The sequence below is a fragment of the Nelumbo lutea genome, chromosome 1, assembly GCF_056320005.1.
Source record: "Nelumbo lutea isolate HS-2025 chromosome 1, American lotus-T2T, whole genome shotgun sequence".
Lineage (NCBI taxonomy): Eukaryota > Viridiplantae > Streptophyta > Magnoliopsida > Proteales > Nelumbonaceae > Nelumbo > Nelumbo lutea.
In genome coordinates, this window is record NC_142684.1 from 8,231,712 (window position 1) to 8,251,981 (window position 20,270).

Here is a 20,270-nt window from a genome sequence, read left to right on the forward strand (position 1 = left end):
GTTGTAGCGGAGACTTGGGATCAAATCCCACCTGCACCTGGGTTGGGGGGGGTTATGGGCTACCCCCGTTGTGTAGATCTTCAGAAGATGTCAAAAAAAATATAAAAAGAAATTTATTGGGGCTGCAGGATCATTAAGAACTGCACCCCTTTTTTTCATTCTCTCAATCTCTCTTCCTCTTCTACGCTTCTCCTCTTCTCTGCTCTCTCCAATTCTTCTCTTTTTCTTGTTGATTTCTAATCAGAAAACAAGAAAACTGTCAACAACTTCATCCAAGTGGGAACTAGTTCTAAAATGTTGGAGTATTCAATTTCTGTAAAGAATGGGGTGTATATATATAAGAGAGAGAGAGAGAGAGAGAGAGAGAGAGAGAGAGAGAGAGCCTAGTTTTCAAGGCGCCTAGTTGCCTAGGCAATGGATTTTTTTAAGTAAAAACATGTATCCTAGGGTAGTTCCCTAGGTTCCATAATCATATTTCCTTAACAAATATTCATATTTTTTCATAAGAAAAGTATAAACTTCATGTTAAAGTATAGAAAATCAACATATTCCAACATATTCATGAGAAGAAAAAGAAGAAAGAAAAGAAAATTTGAAAAATATAGGGGCTGAACCCCTATTTCTGTTATAGGAAAAGAAGAAAAGAAAAGGTGGAAGAAGAAGAAGAAGAAAATAGTATATAAAAACACAAAATTAGTAAAGAAAAAGAAGAAAATGTGTTGATTGGACAACATTTTATGTTCTTTTTTACTTATTGAATCAGGTTTTGAAGTCTTTGAGGGTTCAATACAGCATTTAGCAATGCTTGTGTTGATTAAACCCTAACAAATAAGAAAATAACAAAATGAAATTAGTATATAAACACAAAATAAATATTTTAGTTTAAAAATGCCTGTTTTATAATTATAACCTCAAAATATTAAGAACATAAAAGTTTGTTATAACACGCTATAGAAAACTGCTTGGTGATTAGGCGAGGCAAGACTCCAAGGGCGCCTTGTCGCCTAGGCATCGCCTTGACAACTATGAGAGAGAGAGAGAGAGAGGGAGAGATTCTGTGACTTGATGTTGGGTCAAACAAGAAGTATTCGACCCAACAATCACTTCTTGTTCATTTTTTTTCTCTTCTCCACTCCTCTTTTTTTTCCTTTTCCTTTGATGTATCTTATTAGTTATGGGCATTCTTGTAATTGTACATATCTTTTAATATATAAGAGTCTTTGAGGTGGGGTTCGACCATTCTGGGCACCTCTAAGATTATTCTTGTTCTCTTCTTTTTGGCCAAGAGTGTTGACAGTTTAGTTATGGAAAGATGGTATTAGTGCAAGGAGAAGACTCTAATGATGATGAAAATGTTGATTATGAGTAGTTTTTTTTTTTTTTTTGAGAAAAGTTAACTGGTTTCATTTAACAAGATTATGAGTAGATTTGAACTGTCAGATTCTTTTGATTTTTGTACCTTTGTTATTGTAGCTGGTTACTTTTCATTCTGTCCTGAATTATTATTTTTGTTGTGTTTGATCTACCCCTTGTGAGTTTTGTTAGTCGGATATCTTTATCTAAATATTTATCTTCTCTTGAGTTTGTATTATCACATCCTGTTTTTACCATAAGTAGTAAGTTGAGATTATACTATAAATAATAATTATGGGAATTATTATAATTAGCAAGTTCATAAGTTATTAGAAATAATAAATTTGTTTTCCAAAGATAGTAATCACATGTTTTTCTTAAATTGTTTGATTTTTATAATATTTTTTTGGATAAAGTTTCAACATTTTTTAATGTGTAGGAAGGTGTCCTAGAGATTTGCTCAAAAATCCAAGGAAAATAGAAAACTGCTTTAGTTTTAACTGTTGTCAGTGGAGATTGTTTTCTAGATGGAACTTTGGCATTGTTTGGTCACTTCTATATTTCTATAGAGGTAGGAAGTGGTAGAGAAATTGTATGTGAAGTAGCCAAGTAGGGAGCAAACACTCATTGAACATGTATCATTATTTAGTTATTTATTTTATGTAAATAAATTTGATTTTTTTCATCATTTTTATCAGGTCTAGGCCATCTCAGCTTGAGTTCCTACTTGCTTTCGAAAAGTGGTGTTTTGTTAGAAATTATAATCAAAATTTTCTTTCTCTTCTTTGTTGCATTACATTCTTTTGTTGGAATAACTTGTCTCTTTCCACCTTTTTCTACTATTATAAATTAATACTTTTTTTAGTAGCTCTGCTCATTCTATGTTCCCTAGTGCATTGTTTTACATGTTACATCAGTTTTACTTCACACTTGCAGATGGTTTAGGAACCAAGGCCAATGAAGAGGGCATTGCTTACTACAACAATGTTATTAATGCTCTTCTTGAAAAAGGTGCATTTCTTTTTTTCCTGTTTTGTGTTTTTTAATTTCAATAATACTTGCATGTAAAATCTTTTTTCTTGTAGGTATTGAGCCTTATATAACATTATATCATTGGGATCTTCCTTCAAATCTTCATGAGTCAATTAGCGGATGGTTATCTGAGAAAATTGTGTAGGTTCACAACTTTTGTTAAGAAGTCAAATTTGTTTTATTTTATTTTTCACCAGAAATTGTTTTAAAGCAAATGTTTTAATTGTTTACATGGATGTCAAATCAACATATTAGCTTAAGTATAAACTTAAAATTTCCAAGGATATGGACCTAACTTGGGATTATAATTTAATTCTTTTATTATATTGTTCTTTTTTTTTTGAGTTGTACAATTTTTGTGTATGGTATGCAAATAATAAAAAAAGAAAGAAAAGAGCAAGAGAGAGTGAGAGAGCATAAATAAGACATGTATACCCCTGTTCTTAATAAGACTAAAACAACATAAATAACATATCAACAACTCTCGATTTAGAAAAGGCATATGATCATGTAAACTGGAGGTTCCTTGACTCAGTGTAGCAGAAAATGAACTTTGGCCAGAAATGGAGGAATTGGATTGGAGTGTGTATATCTATTGCTAAATTTTCTATCCTTGTGAATGGGTCATCTTTTTTATTTTTTTAATTCAAGGGGTCTCCAACAGGGAGAACCTCTCTCTTCCCTATTGTTTATTTGTGTGGTGGAGGCTCTAGCTAGATTGACCAGAAGAGTTGCAGCTAAAGGTTGTTTGGAAGGTTTTTGAGTGACTGAGGGGGGAACAAAGATCTCTTTGTTGTAGTATGCAGATGACACCCTATTTTTTATTCAGGTAGAAAAGGAGTAGTTAGTTAATCTTCGGATTATTCTGGTGTGGTTTGAGTTGGTTTCAAGGTTGGGTTGGGGAGGTCATCAACATCCAGGAACTTGCTTTAGAGCTTGGCTGCAAAGTGGGGAAGCTCCCTTTCAGCTTCCTGGACCTTTTGGCAGGGGCAAAATGCTCAGCCAAGTCCATTTGGGACCCGATGGTTGAAAGATTGGAGAAGAGGCTGGGGGTTGGAAATCCAGGTATTTGTCCAAGGGAGCAAAGATTACTCTGTTGAAAGGTGTTCTTGCTAATCTCCCTATTCACTTTTCATCTTTGTTTCCAATCCCAACATAGGTGGCTGAAAGGTTGGAGAAATTAGAAAGGAATTTCTTCTGGTGTGGGAAGGATGGTGAGCAGAGAATTCATCAAGTTAAGTGGGAAAGTATTTGCAAACCTGTTTCTGAAGGTGGCTTAGGTGTGAGAAGCTTCATACAAGTTAATACTGCTCTTTTAGGTGGTGTTAGTTTAGAATCCCCGTGCACCCTGGAGGTGGTGTTAGTGTAGAATGTTCTTAGCCATTGGATAGGCTTGGGGAGTTTATCCTGGCAAGGCTGAAACTGGTGTGTTGCCAAATTGGTGGAATCCCCGTGCACCCTGGAGGTGGTGTTAGTGTAGAATGTTCTTAGCCATTGGATAGGCTTGGGGAGTTTATCCTGGCAAGGCTGAAACTGATGTGTTGCCAAATTGGTGGAGTAGCTTGTCTCAGGTGCTAGGGTTAGACCTCAAGCACAATCAATGGGTGTTTAGAAGAAACATTGAACCCAGACCAATTTCCATTTATGCCCTAGACCTTGGAGATGGATGGGCAAAACTGGAAAGTTGTACTTAACCCTAGACTTGATTATGATACTACACTAGGTTTTGGATTGAACTGTAATTGATGTGCCAACTAGTGAGATCCATCAAGGGTCAAATAGCTGGGCATGTTGGGGCAGTTCAGGAAATTACCTGAGTGGGTGACCATAGTGATAGGATCAACCCCTTTGTCAGACAAAGTGAATATCATGATTTACACTCTCTTTGATGGAAATCTAAACTACCAGCAATGGATTTCAACTGTATTTGAAATCTGATTTACAAAATATATTTATATTTTATATTACTATTTTATGAAAAAGGTTTGCAAAAGGTTTTAGTCCCAGGATCCATCTAAGCACAGAGTGTGAAACTGCATCCCTGTGGGCAGTGTTTTGATGATTATGGACCGATAGGTTAGGTGTAAGAGATCATTACAGGGCTGATTACCTGATGGGGTTTATCTTACATAAGTCCATAATCCTTGGGTCTTCATAAGATGGTTGAATTCAAGGATCATTTATGTGCAAATGTTGTGCCCAAACTAAGCCTAAGCTGATTGGGTCAGGGGTTTATTGCCCTTGAGCAGTGAATTTGGCTTAACCTCTACCAAAGGTGGGGCCAAACCCTTATGGACTTGTGTGAGACCATTGTGGGATCTTTGTGGGTTCAACGCTGTTGTCAGTCGTTTATGTTTATGTATTCAGGTTTAGTACCATAAGGGTACTGATGTAATTTCCTCTTTGATTACTGTTCGGCTGTACAAGTATAAATAATAATAGATCATTCTTTCGCCCCCTAAGTTCAATAGGGGCTTTCAGTCCTCTCGGCTCTCCTCTCCTCTCTCCCTCTCTTCTCTCCTCTTGTCTATCACTTGCTCTTGCTCAACATGGTATTAGAGCAAGTTCGTCCAAGCCTGAAAACAAATTAGTTGAGGTCATTCTTCAATGCCGAGTAGATTGCCTCTTCATCTCCTAGAAGCTGTATCCCTGATGCTCGACTTCAAGAAGGAAGAAGGTGCCGGCCTGACTGTTCAGCTTCCTAGCGCAGAAAAGAGTTCTGGTATAGAGTCTTTTCGTATTCCAGCCCATATGCTGTTTTCATTGATTGCTCGGCTGTAGAGAGGCTGTCACCTGTTGTACGAAGAGGAGGTTCTGGTTTGCAGAGAGGCTGGAGTTCAAGAAGGTATTGTCCATCTGCTGTTCGGGTGCCCTGGTATTCAACTGAAATGGTTTTTTGTTGTTCTTTCTTCTTGCACCCTTCGGTGGACTGTTGATGCCCTAAATTTCGAATGTGGTGTTCTCCTCTGGTGTGTCACTACTATTCGGCTACATTGTTGATGGACTAAAGTTTTTTCCTTGACTGTTCTTGCTGTTCGGCTACATTATTGATCTCAGTGACTGTTCGACTACCCTGAAGTTGGTGTCAGCCGATTAGGTGTATGGTGAACTATCACCTTGTGTTTCTCTTCTACTAAGGAGTTGTATGAAAACTGTAAAACCGTAGGTCATACAGACCTGGTTATGTACTACATTGCAGTGTTTGTATGTTTGTTCATTGGATTCCTACAAAAATTGTAGGTCATACAGACTAGTCCAAGTGCTGCAGCAACAGTGCTTGTTCTTGGCTCTCTGTGAAACAGCAGGTCAGAAGTACCTAGTTGTATGCTGAAATAGCAAGTGCTTCTTCTTTTGTGGACTGAAGGACATAAGATCCCTTTTCTGTAACAGCTCTATGAGGCAGTGTGCCTTGGGTGTTGTGTGTTCTTAAACCCGAAATCATGAATAGTGAAGATTCAGCCACATCTGGAATCTCCACGATGCTGAATGGAATGAGTGGGGGTGGTGACCTATCCTTCCCTATGGCTGTTATTCCTCTTGATGGATTAAATTACCTAGAATGGTCAAGAGGGATCAAGTTATACATCACTTCAAGAGGGAAGATAGGCTACATTAATGGGAGGATAAAAGAACCATCCTCCGGGAGTGCTGAATATGATAGATGGAATCAAGAGAGCAGTATTGTTATGTCCTGGCTCTTGGTTTCCATGCAGCCTCAAATCAGGAAGAATTTCATGTGGGCTGAAACTACGAATGAAATTTGGGGACAAGCAAAGTCTACATATTCAGAATTGAGACACTATGCCAAAATTTATCAACTGCAGGCAACATCTTCTACTCGTAGACAGGGGGAGAGGTGTTGGATCACTACCAGAGTGTGGATTGGAAATGTGATGAGGATGCTAAGAAGTACAAACAGATTGTCTCCCAGCAAAGGGTGTTTGCATTCTTACATGGTTTGAATCCTATGTATGAATCTATCAGAGTTCAGATTCTCAGCTCTAAGGATCTCCCTTCTGTTCAGGAAGTCTATGCTCTTGTACAATTTGAAAAAAGCAGGAGAAATTTGATGAACAACCCTGGTGGGGATGCTGTTGTGTTAGTTGCAAAAGGGGGTGTATCTACTGGTGGGGGATCTTCTTCCCGGAAAGGAGATCTCTAGAAAAAAACAGAAGATAAGGAAAAATTGTGATACACTCATTGCCAGAAACCCCGACACACCAAAGATCTGACTAAGAAGCAAAGTTCAGAGGTGAATAAGAAGTACGGGCAGCAAAATACAAAGAAACATCACATGGCCAACATGGCTACTCGGGAGCATCAGCCTACCATTTCTACTGTGACTCAGACACAGTAGAGCAATTCGTTCTGTGACCATTTAGAGCTCTATGGTAGAGCAATTCGTCAGATGGATACTCCTCCCTCAACCTCATTTGCATCTACGTCAGGTAACCCTGCCACTACTTTCCATGTTGCTTCTCACACCCATGACTCTCCATGGATCATTGATTCTGGAGCATCTAAACATATGACTGGTACGTCCTCTTACTTTCAAACCTATCACCCTCTTTCTGGAAGAGACAATGTAAGACTAGCCGATGGATCATACTCTTCCATGGCTGGTCAAGGAACCCTCTCTCTTCCTCTTGGCCTTACCCTCTCTGATGTTCTTCATGTTCCAAACTTTCCCATTAATTTGTTCTCTGTTAGTAGTGTTACTAATTCCTCAAATTGCTCAGTGACTTTTTTCCCTTCTCATTGTGTGATTCAGGATCTGGCCTCGGGGAGGACAATTGGTAGGGGTCGTATGGCTGATGGACTTTACATGCTGAAGAATAAGGCTGGTCTTCATGTTACAGAGTCTATGAGTCAGTCCTGTAAGAAAAAAGTCTATTTATGGCATTGTCGTCTTGGTCATTTGTCTTTTGAGTCTTTGAAAGTTGTATTCCCAGATCTGTTTAAGTCAATGTCTGTCTCTGACTTTTCTTGTCAAACGTGTCAGTTGAGTAAACATTGTAGAACTCATTTTCTTCAAAGACATAGTAAATCTGAATTTCCATTTCACATTGTTCATTATGATGTGTGGGGCCCTGTTACTTTACCATCTGAGAGTGGCTACAAGTATTTCATTACCCTCATTGATGATTATTCTAGATTTACATGGGTATATCCGATTCGAACCAGGGAAGAAGTACCAAAAATCATTCAAGATTTCCAGCGGATGGTCTTCACTCAATTTCAAACTGAAATCCAAATTTTCCAATCAGATAATGCGAAAGAATTTTTTCATAGTGACCTCACGGAATTTTTTGCTTTGCATGGTTCCCTTCACCGTAGCTCTTGTGCCCGCACACCACAACAAAATGGTGTGGCCGAGTGGAAGAACCGACATCTCCTTGAAGTGGCTTGAGGTTTATACTTCATATGAATGTTCCCAAATGGTTTTGGCTTGAAGTTGTTTTTTGTTCCACTTACCTTATAAACCATATGCCCTCTCGTCGGTTAGAGTACAAAGCCCCACATCAACTTCTCTTTCCTAAGGCTCCCCTTCTTTCTATTCCTCCTCGTGTCTTTGGTTGTCGGTGTTTTGTCCAAAATCTGTCTCCCACTCGTGGGAAATTGGACTCTCGTGCTATACCTTGCATATTTCTTGGTTACTCCTTCACTCAAAAGGGCTACCGTGTTTTTGATCCTGTTTCTCGTAAATTCTATGTCTCCATGGATGTTTCTTTCTTTGAAGATGAGCCTTTCTATCTTGTTTCTCCTCAGGGGGAGTGTAGACATGAGGAGAAACTAGTTCATCTTCCCTCTCTCCCTGACCCTCCACCTTTTCGTGTTTTTTCTCACCGTCGCAAAGGCCAGCCAAATCCAAGAGCTGTAGAGAATCCGGAAGTTGTACCTCCAGTGCCACCAGACTCCTCGAGGGAGGATCATACTCACTCAGGTATTTTAACTCCCAATGATGTCCTTGAACCTATTGAAAATGACCGTCCTATTGCTCACAGGAAGGGGGTCAGATTGTGCACCACAAAACATCCCATTTCCAACTTTGTCTCCTATGAGAACATTTCACCCTCATTCCGTGCCTTCCTTACCTCTATTGACAGTGTCCCTATCCCTAAGAATGTGGCAAAAGCTCTTTCAGTTCCTGAATGGACAAATGCCATGAGGGAAGAAGTTAATGCCCTTCACAAAAATGGCACATGGGAACTTGTTGATCTTCCCAAGGGAAAGGTTCCAGTTGGATGTAAATGGGTGTTCACAGTCAAACATAAGGCGGATGGAACATTGGAAAGGTATAAAGCTCGCTTAGTGGCAAAGGGATTTACTCAAGTGTATGGAGTTGATTATGCTGAAACTTTTGCCCCCGTTGCCAAGATGAATTCCATTAGAGTCCTTTTCTCTCTTGCAGCCAATCTGGATTGGGTTTTACACCAACTGGACATCAAGAATGCATTCTTGAATGGTGACCTTGAAGAGGAAGTGTACATGATTCAACCTCCTGGGTTTCTAGCCCAAGGAAATGAACAGAAAGTGTGCAAGTTGAAGAAGTCCTTATACGCGTTGAAACAATCACCAAGAGCTTGGTTTAGTAGATTCCATGTGGCAGTTCAACAGAAAGGATACAGGCAATGTTAGTCAGATCACACACTGTTCGTGAAAAAAGGAAAAGGTAAAATTGCTGCTCTAATTGTTTATGTGGATGACATAATTGTTACTGGTGATTGGGAGGATGGAATTCAGAAATTGAAACTTTTCCTTGCAACTCAGTTTGAAGTGAAGGATCTAGGACCTGCCAGATACTTCCTTGGAATTAAAGTTGCCCGATCAAAGAAGGGTATCTTCATTTCTCCAAGGAAATACGTCTTAGATTTACTTCAGGACATTGGAAAGATGGGGGGTGAAGCCAGTTGACTCTCCCATCGACCCCAACCATAAATTAGGTGACAACTGTGGTGAATCACTCAAGGATGTGAAACAGTTTCAGAGACTTGTAGGGAGATTGTTATTACCTTTCTATGACTCGCCCAGACATTGCATATGCTGTTGGTGTCCTCAGTCAATTCATGCATGCTCCTAGGTCTTCTCATCTTGAAGCAGCAGAGAGAATCCTTCGATATTTGAAGAAGTATTTGGGTACTGGTTTGTTGTTTCAAAAGCATGGACATTTGAAAGTTGAAGTTTATACAGATGCAGATTGGGCTGGATCCCAAAGTGACAGAAAGTCTACTAGTGGCTACTGCACCTTCATAGGAGGGAACCTTGTTACATGGAGAAGTAAAAAGCAAAATGTGGTAGATAGATCCAGTGCTGAAGCTGAATATCGTGCTATGGCCCATGGGGTTGCTGAAGGCATGTGGATAAAGAATTTGTTGGGGGAATTGGGTTTTCCAGTGACCAAACCTATAACTCTATTTTGTGATAACAAAGCAGCTATAAGCATTGTTGCCAATCCGGTGCTACATGATAGAACAAAACACATCGAAGTTGACAAGCATTTTATCAGAGAGAAAGTTATCACAGGCGAAGTGTGTACTCCCTATGTCACTTCTGAGAACCAGCTTGCAGACATCTTTACAAAGGGTTTAAACCTTTCCAGACATCATGATCTTTGTGACAAGTTGGGCATGATTGATATCTATGCTTCAACTTGAGGGGGAGTGTTGTCAGTCGTTTATGTTTATGTATTCAGGTTTAGTACCATAAGGGTACTGATGTAATTTCCTCTTTGATTACTGTTCGGCTGTACTAGTATAAATAATAATAGATCATTCTTTCGCCCCCTAAGTTCAATAGGGGCTTTCAGTCCTCTCGGCTCTCCTCTCCTCTCTCCCTCTCTTCTCTCCTCTTGTCTATCACTTGCTCTTGCTCAACAAACGCCATACAATATCCAAGCCCAAAGTGTCCATGCAACACCTTGGGATGTGAACCATTAGAGAAAATGGGCCTAAGGCCCATTACTAATATGATTAATTAAGTGATTTGGGTTGAAAATGGGCATGGATTTGGTTATGGAGAACCCATTATCTTAAGAAGAGAGTTCTTATCAATTAAAGATTAAGTCCTAATCCTTAGGAGAGTGCTTTATATAAGGGACTAAGAGGGAAGGGGTGAATTTACCAATTTTCTCTACTCTCTTGCTCTCCTCTTCTCCCTTGCCTCCTAGAAACCCTAATTCGACCTAGTTGTGATAGGGGCTGATTTCCATCAGTCTTCTACTGTGTTTTTGCAAGAAAAACATTAGAGGATATTAGGTTCACATTCCCATGTTAATCCAAGCAAGTTGGAGACTGGTTTTGCTTAAACCATAGTTGTCAAGGTGACGCCTAGGCGACAAGGCGCCATTGGAGTCTCGCCTCGCCTAATCGCCAAGCAGTTTTCTATAGCGTGTTATAACAAACTTTTATATTCTTAATTTTTTGAGGTTATAATTATAAAATAGACATTTTTAAACTAAAATATTAATTTTGTGTGTTTATATACTAATTTCTTTTTGTTATTTTCTTATTTGTTAGGGTTTAATCAACACAAACATTGCTAAATGCTGTATTGAACCCTCAAAGACTTCAAAACTTGAACCAATAAGTAAGAAAGAACATAAAATATTGTCCAATCAACACATTTTCTTCTTTTTCTTTACTAATTTTGTGTTTTTATACACTAATTTCTTCTTCTTCTTCCACCTTTTCTTTTCTTCTTTTCCTATAACAGAAATAGAGGTTCAGCCCCTATATTTTTCAATTTTTTTTTCTTTCTTCTTTTTCTTCTCATGAATATGTTGATTTTCTATACTTTAACATAAAGTTTATACTTTTCTTATGAAAATTATGGATATTTATTAAGGAAATATGATTATGGAACCTAGGGAACTACCCTAGGATACATGTTTTTACGTAAAAAAATCCATCGCATAGGCGACTAGGCGCCCCCCTATTGCCTCGCCTCGCCTTGGCGCCTTGAAAACTATGGCTGAAACGGTGTTGTTGAATCGGCTTCACGTACACAATGCACCACCTTCAGTTGGAGGCCGATTTTGGGACTGATATTGGGCATGAACTATCACTCTGGGAGCTGTATATTGTGGTGTCCGTATCAGGTATAATCAGTTTTAATTTGGTTTCAAATCTGGTCTGATTCAGTGCAAGATCGACCCTGAAATTTCAGATTTCAAAAACACCGGGAAATTGGTTCCCTGGTTGGGTTAGAAAAATTTTAAAAATTCAGCCAGTCACTAAACTTGGTTCGGCCATGTGAAACTTGATTTCTAACCCTTCCCAACATACGCATGATCCGATGACCTCTTACATGCAAGTTGTCAATAGAATTCTTGCTATATTTGAAGGAATGTCCTAGTAAATGAATGCTATACTCCAACAATGGGCATCTGAAGGCTGAGGGTTATACAGATGTAGATTGGGTATGATCTGTTGATGACGGGAGTTCTACATTTGGCTACTGTACTTTAGTAGGAGGCAATGTGGTTTCATGGAGAAGCAAGAAACAACGAATTGATGCTGGTTCTAGTGCAAAGGCAGAGCATAGGGTAAAGACACATGGACTGTCCAAGTTTCTTTGGTTAAAGACCTTATTGACAAAAATGGGAATTTAGACATATACTCCAATAGGACTTTACTGTGACAAGCAAGCAGCTATAAACATTGCACATAATCTTGTGCAACATGACTGTTCAAAGCATATTGAAGTAGACTGAGATTTCACCAGGTAGAAAATAGCCAGTGGAGAGATTTGCCTACTATTTGTGAAGTTAGGAGACCAACTTGCTAATTTTTTTTCGCCAAGGGAGTCCACAATCCAAAGTTTGGCAGTAATATAGGCAAGTTGGGCATGAGAATACATTATATTGTAAGGGCTTTATTGTCTTTATCCTCTTTTGTATTTGGGTGCCCAAAGAAGGGCATTATTGTAATTTGTTCTCATAGTAGAAATATATTGTTTATGGATGTGAACAGTAGTCAACACACCACATTTGAACAAACCCAATTGTAAGTAATTGTAATTTGTTCTCATGTTTTGGATCTTTCTCATCTAGTTTCTTACTGCTGCCTATAGGATAACCAATTTTCTCCATACTATAAACATAAATCTTTATAGATTGACCCAATTGTAAGTAATTTTTTCCATTCAACCTTACTGTAGTCACAACATTGTAGAAACTGTCTATTGACCCTGTTGGACCAACCCCGAACCCTGTGTTCTGCTTGGATTCACCTCCATATTGCTCCATTGTTCAAATGAAAACAAAAAACTAGTATAATCAACCTGGAAACACTGAACTATAATCAATCCAACACCTCAGTCTCAAGTTTCACCTACCCGGGAACCCGTGAGAAAGAGAAACTGCAGCCACTTCTGGCAGTCCTCCCAGATCACTGTCCAACAGCAGCTGTCCTCTATAATGTGTAAAAAGGCACCTACACATCCCCAAGCGCCAGCCCCAATCTGTCTCTTCATCCCTTAATTGGAATCGGGTCCAATTTCTCCAGTTGATATAGGTCTTAGGCAGAAATCTCCAGGAATAACTTCTGGGCATGAAGATTGCAACCAGAGATCTCCAAGAGGCCTCAAAAAACTTGGTGACAGCATAAGAGAATGGCAGCAACTTATATCCCCACACACCCTGTTGATCCTCTAGTGTATAGTGTGAGAAAAGAGAAAAAAAATGAAGGGACCTACTCTGATACTCTAACACTCTAAACATCTTATTAATAAGTTAATCTTTGACAAATTACAGAGAGGCCCTTGAGTGAGCAGGAAAATACAAAAAACAGAATATTACAGAGTATGGGCCCAGAATAAGGCCCACAATAGAGAGAAACATAACATAACCTGAAATGACAGTCTATGGGCCATTCGGCCCATCTTCTCTACACTCCCCCTCAAGCTGAGCATAGATGTTAATCATGCCCAGCTTGCCAGTGTCATGTTGAAGCCTTGCCTTGGAAATGCCCTTGGTGAGAAAATCTGCCAGTTGTCCTTCAGAAGTAATGAATGGAAGACACACTTCACCGGAGGAGACTCTTTCACGAATAAAGTGTCTATCAACCTCAATATGTTTGGTTCTATCATGTTGTACCGGGTTGTGAGCAATGTTGATGGCAGCCTGATTATCACAGTACAACATCATGGGTTTGTCATGATCTACCCCAAGTTCTTCCATTAAGGACCTTAGCCACAATAATTCCGAGACTCCATGTGCCATGGCTCTATATTCTGCTTCTGCGGAGGATCGAGCCACAACTGTTTGTTTCTTACTCCTCCAAGAGACAACATTACCAGCCACCAGACTGCAATACCCTGAAGTAGATCTTCTATCATCAATATTTCCAGCCCAATCAGCATCAGTATAGGCTTCAAGTTTCAGATGACCATGTTTGGCAAATAGAATTCCTTTTCCTGGAGAGCCTTTCAGATAGCACAAAATCCGTTCTGCTGCTGCCATATGGGTATCTCTAGGAGCATGCATGAACTGACTAATGCAACTGACAGCATACGCGATATCTGGCCTAGTCATGCACAGGTACAAAAGCTTCCCAAGAAGTCTCTGAAAGACCCCTTTGTCTTCCAACAAAGTTCCATCCGAAGCTGAAAGTTTGTGACTCATATCAATAGGAGTTGCAGCTGGTCTTGCACCCAATTTTCCAATTTCAGACAACAAATCAAGGACATATTTCCTCTGGGAAATAAGAATCCCATCCTTGGATCTGGCAACTTCTATGCCAAGGAAATATCTCAACTCCCTCAGATCCTTAATCTCAAATTCTGTACGGAGGAAAGACTTAAGGCCCAGAATGCCAGAGGCATCATCACCAGTCACTATAATGTCATCAACATACACAATGAGATACACTGCTAGAGACCCACTTTTCTTCACAAAAAGAGTATGATCTGACTGTGTCTGAACATAGCCGAATTTAACAAGTGCAGCTCTAAATCTCTCAAACCAGGCTCTAGGAGATTGTTTGAGGCCATAAAGAGATTTCTTCAGTTTACATACCTTTCCTTGCATATCTTTCCCATACATTCCTGGAGGAAGACACATGTAGACCTCCTCATGTAAGTCACCATTCAGAAATGCATTCTTTACATCTAACTGTTAGAGAGGCCAATCAAAGTGAGCTGCTAGAGATAAAAGAACCCTCACAGATGTCATCTTAGCAACAGGGGCAAAAGTCTCCAGATAGTCAATCCCATATGTTTGTGTGTAGCCCTTTGCAACAAGTCTGGCCTTGTACCTCTCAATAGTCCCATCTGCCCTGTATTTAATGGTAAAAACCCACTTGCATCCAACTGGATCCTTCCCTTCAGGCAAATCCACCACCTCCCAAGTACCATTTTCATGTAGAGCATCCATTTCAGCCTGCATGGCATCTCTCCATTATGGAATCCCAAGAGCTTCTGATACAGACCTAGGAATGGGGTTAGAAGCAACTGAAGAGAGGTAGGCACAATATGAAGGGGAAAGTAGGTCATAAGAAAGGTGTTTGGAAATGTAGTGTGCAGTACACTTCCGCTTGCCTTTCCTAACAGCAATGGGGACATCAAGATCTGGGAAGGGGGATTCCAAAGGAGCTGAAGCAATACCTGTTATCTCATCTGTGATTGGGAGGGTATGAGACTCATCTGTTGTAAGGGAAACCACTTGCTCATTCCTGGATCTCTGCCTTTGATATACTTTGGGATTATGGGTAGGACGAGGAGGTAAAGAAATAGGAGCACTAGGACAAGAGGAATGAAGTGGCTGATCCTCCTTTGATTCATTTTGTGAGGATACAGATTTGTCAAGAGACTGAACTGGGACAGGAAGGGGAAGAGCAAAAACTTGTGACAAACTCTCCCCCTGTTGACAATGTCCTTTCTGAGAGGAACCATAAAAAGGAGAAAGTTCATCAAAGGTAACATCCATAGAGACATGTCTGGTGCCAGTCTTTGGATCAAAACAACAATAACCCTTTTGTGTGGGGGAGTAACCGAGGAAGATGCATTTGTGGGCTTTTGGTTCAAACTTGTGTCTCTGCACACTTGGAATGTGAACATAACAGGTACAACCAAACACACAAAGAGGAATTGGGAAGAGATCCTTATCTGGATGAAGAAGACTGAAGGGGGATTTAAACCCTAAAACCCTGGATGGCATACGGTTTATGAGATAGGTAGCAGTAAGTACAGCATCACCCCAAAATCTTGTGGGAACATGTGAGGCAAATAAAAGGCTCCTTGCAACTTCAACAATATGTCTATTTTTTCTCTCAGCAACTCCATTTTGTTCAGGGGTTCTAACACAGGAGCTTTGGTGAATAACCCCCATGTCAGAGAGATACAAGGATAAGCTCTTCTCAAAATACTCTTTTGCATTGTCAGATCTGAAAACCTTAATTCTGGTACCAAATTGAGTCAAAACAAGCTCATGAAATTGCCTCACAAGTCTCGGGACTTCGTCTCGGGATTTCATTAAGTATATCCAAGTGAATCTAGAAAAGTCATCAATGAACAGGATAAAGTATTTGTAGCCCCCCATAGAGGATAAGTGGTAAGGCCCCCACACATCAGAGTGTACAATATGAAAAAGAAAAGAGGATCTTTTATTGCTCACAGGATAATTTTTTCTACAATGCTTTGACAATTGACATGACTCACAATTGAGACTGGACACACTGACTCCCTTAAACAGTTTGGGAAGCAAATGACTTAAAGCAGAAAAAGGTAAATGACCCAACCGACAATGACTCAACATAATTTGACTGACAGACTCTGAAGAAGTAGAACCAAAAGCAGCATTCTTGGGATGATCAAAGCATTGTCAGGGGTGTCGAGCAAGTATATTCCATTCGCTTCATGGCCACTCCCAATCGCCTTCCGAGACTTCAGGTCCTGAAACACACAGTGAGAAGGGAAAAAGGTTACACAACAATTCAATGACTTGGTCAAGCTACTTACAGATAACAAGTTGGTATTTAACTTAGGTACATGAAGAGTGGAAGATAAAAGTAAAGAGTCTGTAGGCTTGACAGTTCCCTTGCCAGAAATGGGGGCAAGAGAACCATCAGCTAAGGTGATTTTGTCACGACCAGGAAGCAAATCATATGACACAAACAAAGTGGAAAGGTTGGTCATGTGATCAGAAGCACCTGAGTCAATGATCCAAGGGGTCTTGGGATTACCTGAGGTAGATGCATGGTTAGCAGAAGCCCTTATACCTGAGTGAGCAAATGCAGAGGTGGCTGGACTTCTAGAAGGGTTGGATGATGAAGTTACACCTTCAAGCTGGCTGATCATCCTTCCAAACTTCTCATAATCAGCTTTCATGGCTGCCAATTGTGCACTTGCAGACTCAAACTCTGTATCTGTACTTGTGGCTGTATGTGCACTTCCTGTCTTTCTACTGTCATTCTTCTTCTGGAATCGGATAGGGACAAGACTGGGATGCAATTTCCAGCACTTGTCCTTAGTGTGTTTCGGCTTCTTGCAATATTCACACACCACCTCCTTCTTTCCTGTGCCACTGGGGGCTTCTGTAACCCCTTTGGGTTTGATTCCCATATTTGCAAAATGATCATTGATACTGACCCCTTGAACCTGCACTTGCCTCCTGCTTTCTTCACTGCTGACCAAAGCATATGCTTGAGACAATGAAACATCTTCCTTGGACAAGATGTTTTGCTTTGTAATGTCATATTCAGAATTCAGTCCTGTCAAGAACTCAAAGACCCTATTCCTTTCAACCAATTTCCTATATGTTTCAGCATCCTTAGGGGTATCCCATGTCACGGCCTCTATCAAATCAATCTCTTGCCATATAGATTTTAGGGCTGAGAAGTATGCTGCAAGTGACTTCTCCCCCTGTCTTAGATTCTTCACATCACTTCTCAGTTTGTAAGCTCTGGCAACATTCAACTTCTGTGAGTAAGTTTCTGCAACACTATCCCAGATTTCTTTAGCCGAGTTCATCCACAGATAATGCTGACTAACCTGTGGCTGCATTGAGTTCACAAGCCACCCAATCACTGTGTAGTTTTCTTGTACCCATCTCTCATAAGATGGATCATCCTCTGGAGGAGCTTTCTTGCTCCCAGAAATAAAACCCCATTTTCCTTTGCTACAAATGTGGATTTTCACTGATTGTGACCAGGCCAAGTAGTTGGTCCCATCAAGCTTAACTGTAGTTACAGCCAGCATAGAATCAGTTGGGGTTCCCAAAATCTGTCCATATTCAGCAGCATTCTTGTTTTCAAGGCTTGAGAAATCCATCATGTAAAGGCTCCAATTAGGATTTTTAATAGGTTTCTCAAGGTACTGGGGTCTTGATGAGTTTAGTTTGAGCTGAATAGGCAACAACAACTAGCTCACAGAATCAGTTCAGACTTGATAACTGTGACAGTCCAGTTCGGTGGTAGTTTTTTTCTTTACTGTTTCACTCTTTAAAGGACACCCAACAAACCTCCAATCACAAGGTATTTCAGGTTCTCAACAGCCGTTGTCCCAAAGAGAAGAAAACAGGGCCACAGTCCTTAAGAGACCTTTTGTCGAACACTCAGAGTGCAGTAGTTAACAGCCTACTGTTAACTAGAAGAAACCACTTCAAGGTGTTCAGTATAGGTCCAAGAAGAGGCTGGGATGAAGATGAGACTAGTGCCACTTAGTTTTAGATCAGTTTCAACAGCTCGGCAGTCCAATAATCAGCCGAATAGCACTTCCAAAACAACCCAGAAAAACAGTCCAGCAACAGTGGGCCGAATGTATGTGGGCTTAGTTTTGAATGCTTTAATAGTCCTCCCAAACAACAAAAATAACTCAGCAAAGGACTGAGAAAAGACTTACAGCAAGAGAGTCTCTGGTTTGAACTATAAACCAGGCCGAACACTTGTTCTCTGAGATAACTTCGAAAGTCCTTTTCTCTGATTTCAAATCAGGCCAAACAACTTGCTCTCTGATTCTTCCTGGTCACCGAACCCTTCTCCAAGTGTATAGAAACTTGGGCACCCTCCAATGACCTCCAAGAACCAGGCGGATGACTGTAAACTTTCAGCCCTAGAACCTCCTCATGTAGTTGGCTGAACTAGAACCACATGAGGGACACGCCAAGCAATGGCCCGCTCTGATACCAAGTTGAAAAACAGCCCACTTGATATATTGAACTGTTTGAGATTAGATGCAAACCAGAAAATGAACAAACAAGAGAGGAAGAGAAGAGAGAGCTGGCGGCAATGAGTGTTAGAGAGTAAGAGGTTTGAACATAACCCCTCTCTAACACTCTAAACATCTTATTAATAAGTTAATCTTTGACAAATTACAGAGAGGCCTTTGAGTGAGCAAGAAAATACAAAAAACAGAATATTACAGAGTATGGGCCCAGAATAAGGCCCACAACAGAGAGAAACATAACATAACCTGAAATGACAGTCTATGGGCCATTTGGCCCATCTTCTCTACAGATACCAAAGCGGAAACCAGAATAGCAATAAGTTAAAAGTTTAATTGAAGGAAAAAGGTGGGAAGTCAGGGAGGAGAGTTCAGTTCAATGGAGGAGAGAGAGAAGAGGAAAAAAGGGTTTCCAAAGAGAGAAATTGAACCTTCTCTCAACCTCGTCTAATCTTCTTTTATTAACTCTAATCACAATTAAGACATAATTACAATGATGCCCTCAGTAGGGGGGCTGAACTAAAAGGTCTTAAAATGACAGCTAAGGCCCATAATGACTTGGGCTTATAAACATAAAATAACAAATAAAAGAACTGAAAAAGGCACAGCCCAACTGCTCAACAACAAAGACTGAAGAGTTTACATTCAATTTCTCTGCTGAAATGTATGTCTACTAATATATTTGGTCCTATCATGCTGGACAGGATTGTGAACTATATTAATTGCAGCCATGTTGTCACAGTACGGTGACATGGTACTAGTAACATGAAACCTCAACTTGATTTAGGCATTCTATACCCACAAGAATTCAGGCACACCATGCGCCATAGCACAGTACTCTTGCCTTGGCACTATATGTAGCTACAACTGCCTATTTCTTATTTCATCAGGTCAACAAATTACCACCCACAAAGGGGCAATAACCAGTCATAGATATCCTATCATCAACTGTATTCCAGTCAGCATTATTGTGTGCCTATACTCTCAACTGGCCATGTTTAGCAAAAAAGATACCTAGTATGTTTTATAAGTTTACAGAAAATGACTGTTTGAGTTGACAAAACCTGCAAATCCAGCATCAGAGTTTCTTAGTTCCAAGCAACATTTCTATCCACTTTCAATGGGTGCTAAATATATGCTTTTTTAATAGCTTTCACATGCAAAAATGTTATCTCTTTAGAGAATGGAAACTTTGCAGCCACCCTTCCCCGACAAGTATCTGTCTGTATATGTATTATGGAATGCCTCTTTCCACTTCAATTTGATGTGGTTATGACTTAAGTATTTATTTGCTTTTTGTAAAACATACAGAAAATACTTTGCAATATATGCAGAAACCTGCTTTGCAAGTTTTGGAGATAGGGTGAAGCACTGGATCACTATTAATGAGCCACTCCAAACCTCAGTGAATGGTTATTGTACTGGAATTTTTGCTCCTGGAAGAACTGAGAATTCATTGACAGAACCATATCTTGCTACACACTACCAACTATTGGCCCACGCAGCAGCTGTTTCTGTATATAGAAACAAATTTAAGGTATCAACTATGGTTTTTTTGTTCTTTTTTTGATTAGCAAAGAAAATCCATTTATTAAATTATTAATTACTGGTTACAGTACAAAGACAATCCATCATATATGTGACCCAGGTTATCACAGATTACAACATTGCCAAAAATAAAGTGGGTCTATCAACCCCTTGCTTTGTTAGCACATCAGCCAACCCAT

General features: G+C 39.9%; 1 protein-coding gene across 3 annotated transcripts in view; it reads left to right on the forward strand.

Moving 5' to 3' along the window:
- The window catches only part of BGLU42 (beta glucosidase 42), an 82,060-nt gene that overhangs the window by 35,406 nt on the left and 26,384 nt on the right, over window positions 1–20,270 (forward strand). For 2 of the 3 annotated variants that reach the window (XM_088971344.1, XM_088971260.1), the window contains 3 exons: window positions 2,290–2,364; window positions 2,439–2,526; window positions 19,855–20,080. In XM_088971344.1, the coding sequence (XP_088827470.1) occupies window positions 2,290–2,364; window positions 2,439–2,526; window positions 19,855–20,080 (389 nt within the window). The remainder of the gene's footprint in view (window positions 1–2,289; window positions 2,365–2,438; window positions 2,527–19,854; window positions 20,081–20,270) is intronic. The other variant, XM_088971421.1, reaches the window with a different exon arrangement.